Here is a 15,121-nt window from a genome sequence, read left to right as displayed (position 1 = left end):
TTAACTTGGGGTGGTGAACACACAATATAATATACAGATGATGTATTATAGAATTGTACACCCGAAACATAGTCTTAATAACCAATGGCACCCCAATAAATTCAATTTAAAAAATCTTGAAATTATCAACAAAAAAAGAGGATGAGTCCTGATTTCTGGCTGTGCTGCTAAACAGATGTGCCATTCTCTGGAGTATAATGAGAAGAGCCAGAGGTTTGAGAAATAGCGTTGAGGTTTGAGAAACTCCAATACTTGATGGCCAGGAAGGGGAAGTTGTACCAGAAGGGGAGATAGAATGGAACCAGCCAGATCCACCAAAGAAGAACAGGGGAGTGTGCTGTCCTGGGAGGTGAGGGGAACAGATCTAGCATATCAAGAAGAGGGAGCAGGCAGAAGAAATTTATCCTTTCAGTGAAGAAAAACAAAACAAAACAACAAAAATGGGGAGAATAGGATGGCTGCAGGTGAAGGTAGGTTTGCTATTTTATAATGAGAAGGTTCATCTTTGAAGAATGAGATGAGCTTGCCTTCTGAGGGAGTAGGAAGGCCACTCTAATAAAGTTCGAGACTAATACAGTTCCTCATGTTGTGGTGACCCCCAACCATAAAATTATTTTCGTTGCTACTTCATAACTGTAATTTTGCTACTGTTATGAATCGTAATGTAAATATCTGATATGCAGGATGTATTTTCATTGTTACAAATTGAACATAATTAAAGCATAGTGATTAATCACAAAAACAATATGTAATTATATATGTGTTTTCCGATGGTCTTAGGCAACCCCTGTGAAAGGGTCATTCGATCCCCAAAGGGGTCGCGACCCACAGATTGAGAACCACTGGTCTAGTGGAATGTAAGAGGAGTGCCTAAGAGAGGTGGAGGGGGAGAGATCGATGGCAGAAAAGGTTTCTCACATATATGATTTTAGATCTGACTCTTGAAGGAGACATGGAAGTTTGCTAGGCAAAAAAGGATAGAAGACATTCTAGGTAGAGAAAACAACATATGTAAAGGCAAGAAGAGAAAACATATCAAAAGGCAAGAAATATACAACAGTATAGGCCAGTGATGGCGAACCTTTTGAGCTCGGCGTGTCAGCATTTTGAAAAACCCTAACTTAACTCTGGTGCCGTGTCACATATAGAAATTTTTTGAGATTTGCAACCATAGTAAAACAAAGACTTATATTTTTGATATTTATTTTATATATTTAAATACCATTTAACAAAGAAAAATCAACCAAAAAAAAATGAGTTCACGTGTCACCTCTGACACGCGTGTCATAGGTTCACCATCACTGGTATAGGCCTTGCTACCTTGCCTCAGGCTCACTCAGAAACAAATGGGACACTTGAAAGATTATCTGAAAAGGGTTTAATGAAGTAACTATTTACAGAAATGTGGGAGAGGTCAAGGGCACCAACAAAGGATGGTGAAGCTATTCAGGGATAGTAACAGTGGGAAGCCACTGACCACCTGGCCACAAGGGACAACTGAGGGGATGAAATCTCCAGAACCCGGTGAAAGCCGTAGCCATGGGGGGTGGAGCTACCCAACAGGAGCCTTGATCAGAAGCAGAGGAACACAACCAAGTCACAACCTGGCTTGGGGTTGGGGGATGTCCATACCTGTTCTCCCTTCCAGTCTCCAGCAGGCACCTCCCACTGGCTGAACCCCACTGCAAGCCAGACGGCAAGGGAGTCGGGGAAAGCTTTCCGTAAAGGGTCAGCTTCCTGAGGCCCAGAGAGTGGAGACTAAATCTGGAGACGCAAAAAATCACTTGCATAACCTTGGCCAGTGTGGTTCAGTTGGATGAGTGTAGTCCCATGCACCAAAAGGTTGCCATTCAGAGCATATATCCAGGTTGCAGGCTTCAGTGTGGGAGGCAGCCGATGTTTCTCTCTCTCTCCCTCTCCCTTCGTCTCTCCCTAAAATCAATAAAAATAATTCTTTTGAAAAATCATTAGCATACCTCATCTCACCTCCAAACAATTTTCTGTTTCTTTAGTAGGGATAGCATAGGACTATATACTAGTATATAGCAAGTTTGCCCTTGTTTCTTCTCTAATATAAAGGAGCTTATTTAATTTAATGACTGGGAGATACTCTTAAGATCTGGTTTGCTAGAAACCTCTGCCCTTCACCAAATCTTTTTGTGTGCCAATTTTTAACCACAATGATATAATAGTTATTCTTTCATATATTTAAAAATAATAATCCTAAGACAGTGTGAGATGCTTATTTGTCTATCTAAAAATAACGTTTGTTGTCAGTGGTTGTTCACTTAAGACACTATATACTTGATTTATAAATTCTAGTTAAATCACAGTAAGGTATCTTCAAATTTTATTATGGTGCAACTTGTCCTTTTACAACATTTTTTTTCTCTTTATTTTTCAGATCAATAACTCGATCTTATTACCGCAACTCAGTTGGTGGATTTTTAGTATTTGACATTACTAACCGACGATCTTTTGAACATGTGAAAGATTGGCTGGAAGAAGCAAAAATGCATGTACAGCCATTTCGGATTGTATTTTTGCTAGTGGGACACAAATGCGACTTAGCTTCAATACGTCAAGTTACAAGGGAAGAAGCTGAAAAGCTGTCAGCGGACTGTGGTATGAAGTATATAGAAACCTCCGCAAAAGATGCTACCAATGTTGAGGAATCCTTCACTATCTTGACAAGAGACATCTATGACCTTATCAAAAGGGGAGAGATTTGTATTCAGGATGGCTGGGAAGGGGTGAAAAGTGGTTTTGTTCCAAATACTGTGCATTCTTCTGAGGAAGCAGTGAAGCCCAGAAAAGAGTGCTTCTGCTGACTTCAGACATGCCAAAGAACCGTCAAGAACAGGTGGACGTCATTCTAGGATAGAGACCACCATCAGTACTGTTTTGTAAGGTGTTTGATCCAGAGCACTATGCTAACATGTTACACTACAAGACTCGGCGTTTTGCTAAAATATCAGGCAAAGCAGACAACTTTTTCTTGAAACTATCAACTTACCCCCTTTCCTGCTTTGTTAGCTTATAGCTGAACTAATGTCCAAATATGTCAATATTATTCATTTTTCTTGACAGTTTGAAATGGGGTTTTTGTGCATATATAGTCTGATTGAAAAGATTTTATCAGGAATTATGTTCTCTTGTTCACTTACTAATATTGAATAGTAAAGTGATTTAAAAGTGCACTGTTCACTTACAAATTAAACAATTTCAGAGTTATCAACTAGACTAAAATAGCAGTTCCTTGTTTAAGGTACAGTACCAGGTTTTTTTAAATATTTAAAATATTTATCTTCCCTTAATTTTGCCTAAACATAAAAAAAATAAGTTTTATACTCATGTTTCTTCTTTGATTTATTGCTCCTGAAAAGTTTGTTTTATGAAGCTATCTAAGGATCCACGAAAAATATTGTATTGCAAATATTTATAATGATAAAAACAAAGGACCACTTATCAGCGAATGTTTTGATGTTATAGCATACTGTTTTAGACAATAAAAAGAAATGTATTTCTATACTGACATTTTCAAAAAAGTAAATGCAATTTACCTTGAACTATTGTCAAAATTACCATATTTTCCCATGTATAAGACGCCCCCATTATAAGATGCCCTCCACTTTTCCAACCCCAGATTAAGAAATCAATATTTTAAACATTTTGCTGGTTTTCCTCGTAAGGCCTTCTTTTTTGGCATCTTAAGGAGTTGTTCTTCCTGTTTTCTCCACTGTCTGATCATACACTCAGTGGGAGGAGGTCCAAATTGTCTCTCTGCAGCTCTATTTCCATGCACTTTTGCACAGCTGATTTCATTTGAATTTTGCAGAGTAAGACAATCACTTACCGGTATTTATCTTTTTGTTTTCTGACATCTTTATGGGCTCAGAATGTTCTGGTCCCTGTTGCATCTGCACACTCTCCACCTCCACCTCCAATTAAGGCATCAGCTGACATCAGTAACAATAAGGCTTGTGATTGGAGGAAGCATGTTTGACAAGGTATGGGCAGCTATGCACCCGCAGGCTCCCTCCTTGGCTGACTTCCATGTATAAGATGACCCTCAATTTTCAGTCTAACAATTTTAGAAAAATATAGCATCTTATACATGGAAAAATACGGTACTAATATAGGTAAATATAGAATGTTTTTAGTAATAGCTTTTTTGTCCAAGTAAATTTCTAAATTTCCCCATTTCCAATACAAGTGTAGGAAAGACTTTTCTGGTTAGATGTTAGATACATTTAGCATTCAAGTTATATTTTACATCTCATCAGTAAAAGTAAAGATAAAATAATGAGTTAAGTCTGCAAAATGACTTTTGAGTTTCCTAATTTTGAACTTACTGGTTAAATTCCCCTCCTGGAAGGGACATTTTGATGACAATCTCAAATATTTTATAGCATACATTTCTATTCTGTTCTGTAAACCATTCCTATCACAGAGTGGCACCATGAAGTTGACTTTTTGGAACCATGAGGCTTTTACTGTTAAAATGTAGTAGCTTCATTTTGTTTGAAAACCAAAGTGGTATGGTGGAAAGAATATTTAAGGGGGAATCAAAAAACCTGGGTTCTAAGCTTGCTTTTACTGTACTTTGTCACTTAACCTCTCTAAGCATCCGTTTTCTCACCTGTAAATTGAAGCTGATGATCCATTTATGGAATTACTTTGAGAATCAACTGAATGAGGTGAAAAAGCTTTGTAAATAGAGAAAGCAGAATACAAATGTGGGATTGGTGTCAGCTGCTCATGGGCATGCTGTTCTATTTACAATGGATAAGAATGTGGTTTTCTCATGTTCTTTCCCTGCAGAGAGAAAGCAGAAGGAGGTGCATGTTCTCATGGACCTGGGGGAATTCTTGGTTTGATGAGTACCCTCTGCCCTCTTATCCTAAACCACCACTCCTCCAAAGAGCAAATGCTAGAAAGGGAAATCCCAGGAGAATTAATTGAAGCAAAAGTCATATTGGAGTCTAGTTTTTGTGCATCTTCAAGGTAGATAATATATTTTTAAATACACGTACATTTTCTAGCTTCATGTAAGTATTTTTAATAGTGCTTATGGAGAGAAAAATATAAATTATAACATCACTCTACAATTTTTGAATATTTATATTGTCAACATTTTCTTGATAGCCTTAGATTAATTTCATGTGAGTTCACACTATAATTGACCAGATAAGAAAATACCTGTCCCCCAAAATGTGAAGTAATCTATTTTTACTGTTAAAAATTTAAATCTTATAATTTTTCATCTGTCCAAAATGGCATAAACTCAAAAAGTGAATATCTAACAAAAGGTGAATAAAGTTAAACACCTAAAATATAAAATGTGATTTAACTTTCAGTGGACACATTTTTTAATACTAATATTTGGGCTAAAGGGTATGATCTGTTCCAAGATTCAGAGTATAATTAAGGAGTCAGAAGAAACAAATGGGAAGACAGGGCCCCAAAAGTTGGTAACTACCAAGGTCACCCGTGAGCAGAAGCAAGCCTAGAACGCTGGTTCTCCTTACACCTTAGTCGGTGTTCTTTCCATTGCCATGCTGTGTGAAGTGTGTATGTGTTTGTGTGTGCGGTGGAGAAAAGGGGAAATGAGAGCTAACTGAATCCACAAAATACTAAAATTGGGCTAAATCATTTTGAGGTTATAGAGGAGCTATTTATGGTAAAACAATTTTTAAATGAACAATGACTACAAAGATCTGCATTCTTATACAAGATTGCCAAACATGTGTATAAACGTAGCCAGATATCTTTATCCAGAAATACATATATGTATACATATATAAGGATATAAAATAGCTGACCTATTTTCTTATACAGAATATGAATAATAATGCCAAAATAGTAAAAATATTTGTTCACGACCAAAGTGTCTTAAAAGTCAGATATACATAAATTAGATACAATTGAAATTATTTAATTTACAATTTATTTAATTTAAATTTAAAAATTTTAAACTACTGAATGATGTAGCTAATTACTAAATATTTTAAATAAATGTGATTTTAAAAAATAAAAAACTATCCAATCATATGATACACTTGTCCCTGACAGAAATTGCTCATCTTGAGTTGAATTAACACTTTTTGTGCAAGTGGTGATGTGATGGTTCATTAAATGAGAAGCGTAAGCCAAAATGATTATGTAATCATAGTGCTTTTAAATGTGACCTTTATATACATAATAGTAGCAAACAAGATTTCTTGAGCCTGGAATCTTGAGAGTTTACTCCATGATTCTTGTGTGTGGCAACCAAAGCCATCTTTATTATTAAGATAACTTTACCAATCTATTTATCCAACTTTACAACATCAAAAAACTGAATCTGTTGATTAATAAAATCATTTTAAGAGTGCTTTTGTCAGATTTTATATTACCCTTTGTTCAATTAATTACAAAGCTTCCATTGACTTCAAAAAGTGCACTACGCAGGTATTTGAATAATTTCCTTAGGTCTGAGAAGGATTTGAAAGACTAAAGGTCCATTTCATAAGCTAACTCGTTTTTCCCAAGTAACTGCCTGGAGAGATTTAGTTGGAAATGCAAAGAAAACATGTAATCTTTAAGAGGGGGGTGGTGGGGAAAGATTGTAAAGGCTTTAAATTTAGATCCTTTGTATTTTAATATAGAATACATTCCCAACTAGAAGCTAACTTGGAAATTCAATAGCTGAAAAATAGCTCTCTCTGCTTCAGAATCTTTCTAAATCCAAATGTATTTCTATAGTCCTAATAACCAGTGAAAGTAGACACATGAGTGATGGGCTATGACAATCTCTATCAATCACTACACTATCTAGTTCACTTACTACATGTAATTATGGTGGGGAATAAATGAAAAAAAATTTTTTAAGATTTTAAAAATTAGCCCTAGCTGGTTTGGCTCAGTGGATAAAGTGCCAGCCTGCGGACTGAAGGGTCCCAGGTTCAATTCCAGTCAAGGGCACACACTTTGGTTGCCAGGCTCCAGGGCGAGTATGGGAGGCAACCAATGAATGTGTTGAATATGTCTCTCTCTCACCAATGTTTCTGTCTCTCCCCCTCCCTTCCACTCTCTAACAATCAATGGAAAAATATCCTAGGGTGAGGATTAACAACAACAACAAAAAAATACTTTAAAAATGTTCCTTATTGTTATCTCTCTGGGTAAATTTTTTTGCCTTTTTTTGAAATAGTGCCTAAAACATTGTGACATTCAGTAAGTTTTAGATGGTTATTATATTGAATTAACCCTATTAAATTTTGGTTCCATATATATATATATAGTTTTAATTTATAGATGCCATTCCATTCCATGAAACAAACATGTTTTGCTAAAATCATATCTTGTCTTTTTTTTAAGAATGACAGCCAATGGAAGATATGGTATAAACTTTTTTGAAGTATGTTATTAGTGTTATTTTATTTTAAATAATGAATAAAAGAATGAGAATGAGAACTATGATTGTTACATTATCCATCTTTAGTGAACCATCTTTAGTGGTGCTTTTAAAACAAGCAACTATTTAACTGCAATTAAATGCATGTGTGTGTATTCACAAATTAAGTGCAAATAAGAATCAATTAAACAGATGGAATTTCTTATATATTACATAATACCTTTGTGGACTGTGGGTTAGAACCCCATAACCAAATATTAGTATACTGGAAGGCCAGCGCATGAAATCTCGTGGCCCCACCCACCCGCGCTGGTCTTTGGTCATTACAGTGTTAGGGCCACAGACCTTTTATAATATAGATATGCAGCAAAATGTATGTATAAAAGTAAACACAAAATCTAATGAGTTCAGGTCAGTTATTTTTGTTGCCAAATGAGTTATCAAAAGAATTAGGTTTTTAGAGCTTTTGGATTTCAGAATTATTGAAAAGAAATCATGGTCATGTACTATGCTTTAACAGATAATTCAGAATTTGTGACTTTTTCTAGTTGGTTCATCCTTGTCATGCTTCAGCCTTGCACATAGTAGAAATTTCTTAAATTTTGAATTGAACTGTTAAATCACACGCAAAAAATGTTCATAACTTCTACACATATAACCAGTTACACATGTAAAATGCAGGGTGGGACAAACGTAGGCTTACATTTGTTTGTATGGAAAATAACAAATAATTAATAAATAATAATGTAAGAATAAACTGTTTCACACACTCACAACTGTAAATCTACATTTGCCCCACCCTGTATTTACAATAGTGTTTGGCACATAGTAAGCACTTGATAAATGTCACCTTTTATTTTTGTTTTATTTTTAGTATTACTCTTATAACCACCAAGTTGCCAAGAAGCCAGTTTTAATCCCCATGGTGGGCCAAAAGCTAATTTTGATACTAGCTATTAGAAATGGTCATGACTCTTTGAAATGGTCTCATTCTTAGAGTCAAGGAAGAATGCCTTAATATGACAAACAGAAGGTGATACACGCCGAAACCGGTGCTGCTCAGTGGATACATCATCTAACCAGATGGATAGGCCCACCCTGTATTTACAATAGTGTTTGGCACATAGTAAGCACTTGATAAATGTCACCTTTTATTTTTGTTTTATTTTTAGTATTACTCTTATAACCACCAAGTTGCCAAGAAGCCAGTTTTAATCCCCATGGTGGGCCAAAAGCTAATTTTGATACTAGCTATTAGAAATGGTCATGACTCTTTGAAATGGTCTCATTCTTAGAGTCAAGGAAGAATGCCTTAATATGACAAACAGAAGGTGATATAGCTCTTGGGAATAGCTGGCAATGACCTACATCATCTAACCAGATGAATAGGTGCTCAAATGAGGGTGGGCTGTCACGTCTCAGCAGCAGTTATCACCAGAACAGTAAATGCATGTGCACAGTGTGGTAAGGACTGTGGGTCAAAGAACTGGGCTTCTGCCCTAGCCAGGTTGGCTCAGTGGATAGAGCTTCGGCCCACAGACTGAAGGGTACCGGGTTTGATTCTGATCAAGGGCATGTACCTCAGTTGTAGGTTCCCCGGCTCTGGTCAGGGTGTGTGCAGGAGGCAACCAGTTGATGTGTCTCTCTCACATTAATGTTTCTCTCTGTCTCTCTCTCTCCCTTCCACTCTCTCTCAAAATCAATGTGAAAATATCCTCGGGTGAGGATTAACAAAAAAGTTTTGGGCTTTTTAGCCTGTTATGTATGAAATGATTATTAGTACCATTGTTTTTTAAAAGATTTTTTGGTAATAGCTTTCTTGACATATAATTATTACATAATTCATCCATTTAAAATGTACAATTAACTGATTTTTCATAAACTCAGAGTTGCAAAACGATCACCACAGTTAGTTTTAAAACGTTTTTGTTACCTCAAAAAGAAATCCGCAAAACCTTTAGCTATTACTCCCAACACCCCTCCCCACCCCCACACCACCTGAGTTCTAAATAACCACTAATCTACGTTGTGTCTCTATTTGCCTATACTGGATATTTCATATAAATGGAATCATATAATATGCTGTCTTTTATGACCAGCTTTCTTCAATTAATATACTGTTTTTAAGGCAGTACCATCATTTTAATAAAAGTGTCCCAGTATGTAATAAATACTAGCTCATTGTACATTTCAGCTCTGCCTTTATTTTTTGAAGTTATTTCTATATTTATTGATTGCTTTACTAAAATTATTAATTTATACTTTTAAATCATAACTATGCAAATAAAATAAAGAAATATGCTTGTTATTCAATTTGCTTCACTAACTTTGGTTTAACAAGACAAAAACGACAGGAACTGAGTTGACATATAAGCAGACTGTGTAAGAAATATTCCTCAAAATATTTGAAACCTAAATTTGCTTATGTAATTTCATTTTTAGGAAATATTACACACATAAAAATCTGTACTGCAGTTTTATATATATGAGGCATTTGTCATTGAAACAAGAAATTCACTGATTCAATTAATATTGTATAGTTAATATTGCATTTTAATGACATAATAAGTTAACTATAGTCTAGATGATCAATAACTTTTTCCTGAAATATTTATGCTGTTTCAGGCACTGTTAGAATTAGAATTGTCAACAATGAAAAGAAAGCAGGTTCACTCTAAAGGAAGTTATTATCTAAAAGAGTAGAAAAGCCATTCCACTGTAACAGTTTTAAAGGTCAGGACACTGTGCTGCAATGGACAAAAGAAGAGCACCTTAGGCAGGTTTCATAGTCAGAGAAGTCTTCTTCAACCAGACAGAAGGAATGATTGGACCAACGAAAAGAAATGAGGCAGACATGGAAGAGTCCCCAGCAGAGAAGATGGCAGTGAAAAGACCTAAAGGTTGTCCATGTAAGAAATGTCCAAGCCTATAGAGAATTTTTATAAGAGTTTACTTTATGGTGAAAGACATTTAATTTTTTTAAAAAAAGAATTTATCTGAACCGAATTGATGACATATACTGGGAAGCAAGATCTCAAATGCTCCCTCAGCTCTGCCTTTAACAGGCCATCCCAAAGCTCTGTCAGGTCAGCAGCTTCTGGGTGGTGCGGTATGTGATGCAATCATCATGGGCCCACTTTTCATATAAGTGGGACCTTAGTCTGATGTGATAATACATGGCATGTTGTGCTGAGTAACTGCAAGAAAGGCAAATCCATACCAGTCTATGTGTTCTATTCCTGCCAGAATTAACAGTTGACCTTTTCAACCTAGTCAATTTGCCACCAAGGAGCCAATTATCCTCAAAGGATGATATTTTTTTAATGACTCAAGTGTTGGTCTCTTCTGAAGGTAGATTTAACTTTCAAAGGTGAACATTCAGCCTTAATAAGTGGGAGCCCATGCTGTTGAGTCTAAGCACAGCCTCCATTCCTGCCACCCTGACCACTTGCTCATGTGTCATTCATGCCAGACAGAACAGGGTGGCATTGACAGAGGTTGGTTGATGCCAACTGGTGGGTAATTTTCTCTATTTGGTTGTTTAGTGCGTCTTCTGAGGTAGCTTTGGCAGCATTAATATAATAAAAAAGACCTTCTTACTTTGTGTCCTCCCCCATATGTTCATCCTGTGCCTCTGTCCCAGACTTCTTTGTCCTAAATCATCCTACTTTCATACCCCTAATCAGATAACCATGCCATTCACCACTGCACAAGAGTCTGTATATCTTAACTTCATTCCATTTCTCTTTCTACATAAAGTAAATGACCAAATTGCTTGAGAAAAACCAGAACTGGACAGTAATTAAAGCAGTAAAGACAGATTTTACTGAAATGGAGGAAAAGAATCCTCACTATAGAACTGAGTTTAATTCCAAATCAACAAGAGAAAGTGGGGATTTATAACAAAGCAGCAAGGTGGGACCAGTGGGTAGAAAATTACTAAAAGGAAATATCAGGGGATTCTGGCTAAACAGACCTACCAGGATTCTGCTGAAAGAGGGCCAGGGAATCCAGATATTACCAGGGAGACGATAAGGGATGAGTAATTTGATCAAATATCAAGAGTTGGGTATTTGGGCTAAACTGACTTAGTAGGGTTCCTGCTAAAACTGGGCTCTGAGACATGCCCAGGATGAGGCTTACTCCGGCTCAGAGGAACCTGACTAAAGTTTGGTCAAAGAGAGCATCTTTGTCAAAGTACACCACTCAAAGCTCTGCACATGGGTCAATGTTCCCTGACGACTGCCTTTCAAGGCTTTGGTGCAACTGCTCTCCGTTTTGGCCTACACATACTGAGCCAACCCATCATGAATCAGGCCTGGCCTTTTTTCTCCTTTATCAGTTGATCCTAAGGCCATAGATGTAAGTGAAGGAAGAGGTGCACTAGTGTTGGATGACATAGGGTTCCAAGCTTCCTGCCTACAAAGCTTGCTTCTGTTTCTACTTCTGATCTGTCTGGAGCTCAATACTGGATGCATCGCTTCTAGCTTATAAAAGTGTTGCTGTACTTGGTGGCCCTAATGGAAACCAACTCATGAAGGGCCATTGTAGCTACATGGTCACTCAGTGCTTCATAATCAGGCACTTCACCTCTACCAGTGCCAAGTATCATACCAGAAGTTGTTTTTAAAAAGGCATATAATTATCTGCTATAGATGGAACAACTTTGATTCAGAACCAGAACTCTAGGGGCTATTTGAGAATTCTCCCATTGGGTCTTGCCATAAACTCTACAATGTGTCTTTCCCACAACTGATATGTCTAATGGTATAGGTCTGCTGACTTTCGGTCCAAGCAGTAGGGCCACTTGTACTACAGTCTGAACCACTTCTATTTTTGGAAATCTGGTATAAGGGTCAGAGTATTATTGTCTGCTATGAACTAAGTTGTCTTCAGAACCCAAGAGACCTACCAGGATTTGCTCTTTCTTCTGCATGATAAGAGGAGTAATTTGCAACAATTTGTTCTTTACTTTAGATGGAATGTCTCAGCATGTATCTGATCACTTGACCCTTAAAATTTTCTACTCTTGTGGCAGGTTCCTGAATTTTCATAGGGTCTATTTCCAACTTCTGAAGTACATGTGTCTTACAAAGGTTCCCAGCATGATAGCTAGTCATTTGTCATAAATTACACAACTTACCAATTAATCAAATGATGTTGTGCAGCATGTTAAGATAGTCTAGACTAGATCTTCTTGTACTACAGTATGACAAAGGACAGGAGAGTTAACATAGCCCTGGGACAAAACTATAAATTTTATTGTTGTCCATACCAGGTGCAAACTGTTTTTAATTCTCTTTTCTGATGTAAATAGGAAAGAATGTATTCACAAAATCAAAAGCCATGTGCCTTTTATCTAGGACCATGTTAATCTACTCTAGCAAAGATAGCATATCTGGGACAATGCTGCAATTGGTATTATTGGGGCTACAATTGGTTGAATTTGGCAATCTACTGTCATTCTCCAAAATCTGTCTGGAGTATTAAGACTGGTGAATTAAATGGAGATGTGAAGAGAATTACCAGCCCTAAATTCTAAAATCTTTAAGAACAGCCCTAATTCCCACTATCTCCCTCAAGATATAGTATCTATTCTCTTGGCCAGGGCAGATGTGCACTTAGAGAGCTTATTACTTGGCCTTCCCCACTGTGCTGGCTTTTACCCCACAGACTAATGACCCAATATGGTGTTTTGTGAACTACCAGGTAAGGCTTCCCGGGCTTAGAGAATTCAGGGGAATCTAGTGATTCAAGATTTCCTAGGTCTTCAAACTAGATGTGTTCACTCCATATGTCAGGTTCCCATTCTTTTTCAATTAACTCTTTTTGGAGCTTGGCTACTCTGATGATTAAGTCTTGGTTCTGGTCCTTGGCTTTCTCTATCCTCCCATTGTAGAGATGAAAGCCTCTCTGTAAGCTCTCAGGAAGACCTGGATTTCACACTTAGTTTCCAATGGGCAATTAATGCTTCCAGCTTTTCATTATTTTTTTCTAGTTCTTCATGATAACCGATAGCATTGTCCTTACAGTTACTATAGTGACCCCTCATATAGTTTGCTTAGATTCTTCAAATGCCTCATATACTAGTATCTCACCAGCCAATTAATTCCCTTCCACCATATATCAAACAATTCACCCCTGGAGAAAGTTTTAACAACCTGTGATGTGTCCTTATCATACTAGTAAGAAGTGATACAATTCCATAATTTCATTTTGTAATTGCTCCTTTATTAAAACTCTTCTGGTAACAACTGTCACAGGATGAATTTCTCAGGAAGCTGAGACCACTTTGGCTGAGATGACCAGGCCTTTATTCCTTTTTGTTGATAAAAGTTGTCCGAGATGGGCCTTCCAAAAGTGGTGGGCACTGGATGAGGTGAGGGAACTGATAGCTGATGTTGCCTGCTGACAGCAATGCTGGGACAGTAAATCCTTCATAGAAGGGACTCAGTGTGGGTATCTCAGTGCCCACCAGAGAAGTTTATGGTATAAGTTCAAAAGACTTAAGGGCTACATCAAGCATATGTGTTATATTGATCATATGATCCTGATTCAACTATAAAAGTTATTATGTGAGAATCAGAGAAACTGAATACTAAACAGTGATATTAAGACATGTTGATTTTTAGGTATGATCATGGTATACAGTCATGTTTTCCTGTTCGAGCTCTTTCTTACCTTTTAGAGATACATGCTCAAATGTTTATAGATGAAATGATGGCTAGCTGGGATTTGCTTCAAAGAAATAGGTTGAAGCAAGTTAGAGGATACGTGGGACAAGAGTGACTATGAGTTGTTGGTATGGATGGAAGATAAAATAATGCCTCCCTGCCCACCAAAGATGGCCATGTCCTAATCTCTAGAACCTGTGAATATGTTAGCTTACATGGCAAAAGTGTTTTTGCAGGTGTGATTAAGTTAAGGATCTTGAGATGGGAATATTACCCTGGATTTTTCCAGGTGGGCCCCATATAATCACAAGTGTCCTTATAAGAAGGAGGCAAAGGAGTCAAAGTCAAAAAAAGGAAAAGAGCATGTAATAATGGAAGCAGAGTCAAAGAAAGAAGATGCTATACTGCTAACTTGGAAAACGGAGGAAGGAGCCACCAGCCAAGGAATGAAGGAAGCCACTAGACTAGAAGATGAAGAAGGCAAGGGACAGATTCTTTCCTGAAACCTTCAGGAGACATGCAGCCCTGCTGACACCGATTTTAAAATGCTGACCTTCAGAACCATAAGAGAATAAATTTGCATTGTTTTAAGTGACTAAATTTATAGTAATTTGTTATAGCAATAGAAATCGAATACAGTAGATATATGAGGATTTAATATGCTATTTTTTCTACTTTTGTGAAATTTTCTATAATAAAAAGTTTTTTAAAAAAAATAAAAGAAAACCAGCATTAAAAAATAAATGTAGCCCAGTTGGTGTGGCTCAGTGGTTGAGCATTGACCTATGAACCAGGTCAGGGTTCGATTCCCAGTCAGGGCACATGCTCATGCTGTGGGCTCGATCCCCAGTGTGGAGCATGTAGGAGGCAGCCAATTGGTGACTCTCTCTCATCACTCATGTTTCTCTCCTGGTGCCAGGAAGCAGTGTAGTCTTTTGAGGCAGACTCTTTTTTTTTTTTCAATAAAAATATAATTTAAAAATAAATAAATAAATAAGTGTAATAGGAGTTGAAACAAACCTGGGCAAATCCTCCATTGTTTTTTTTT

At 36.9% G+C, this 15,121-nt stretch overlaps 1 protein-coding gene across 1 annotated transcript; it reads left to right on the top strand.

Annotated features, from left to right (window-relative positions):
* Positions 1 to 454: 454 nt before the first annotated feature.
* On the top strand, positions 455 to 3,711 carry RAB39A (RAB39A, member RAS oncogene family). Its single transcript, XM_014532887.1, has 3 exons — positions 455 to 470; positions 1,649 to 1,721; positions 2,405 to 3,711. The coding sequence occupies exons 1-3, from the start codon at positions 455 to 457 to the stop codon at positions 2,829 to 2,831; spliced, it is 516 nt and encodes a 171-aa protein (XP_014388373.1). The 3' UTR covers positions 2,832 to 3,711.
* Positions 3,712 to 15,121: the final 11,410 nt, after the last annotated feature.

The sequence above is a fragment of the Myotis brandtii genome, unplaced genomic scaffold (assembly GCF_000412655.1).
Source record: "Myotis brandtii unplaced genomic scaffold, ASM41265v1 scaffold920, whole genome shotgun sequence".
NCBI classification, from domain to species: domain Eukaryota; kingdom Metazoa; phylum Chordata; class Mammalia; order Chiroptera; family Vespertilionidae; genus Myotis; species Myotis brandtii.
Note: the sequence above shows the minus strand (reverse complement) of the source record. Positions and strands in the feature narration are given on the sequence as shown.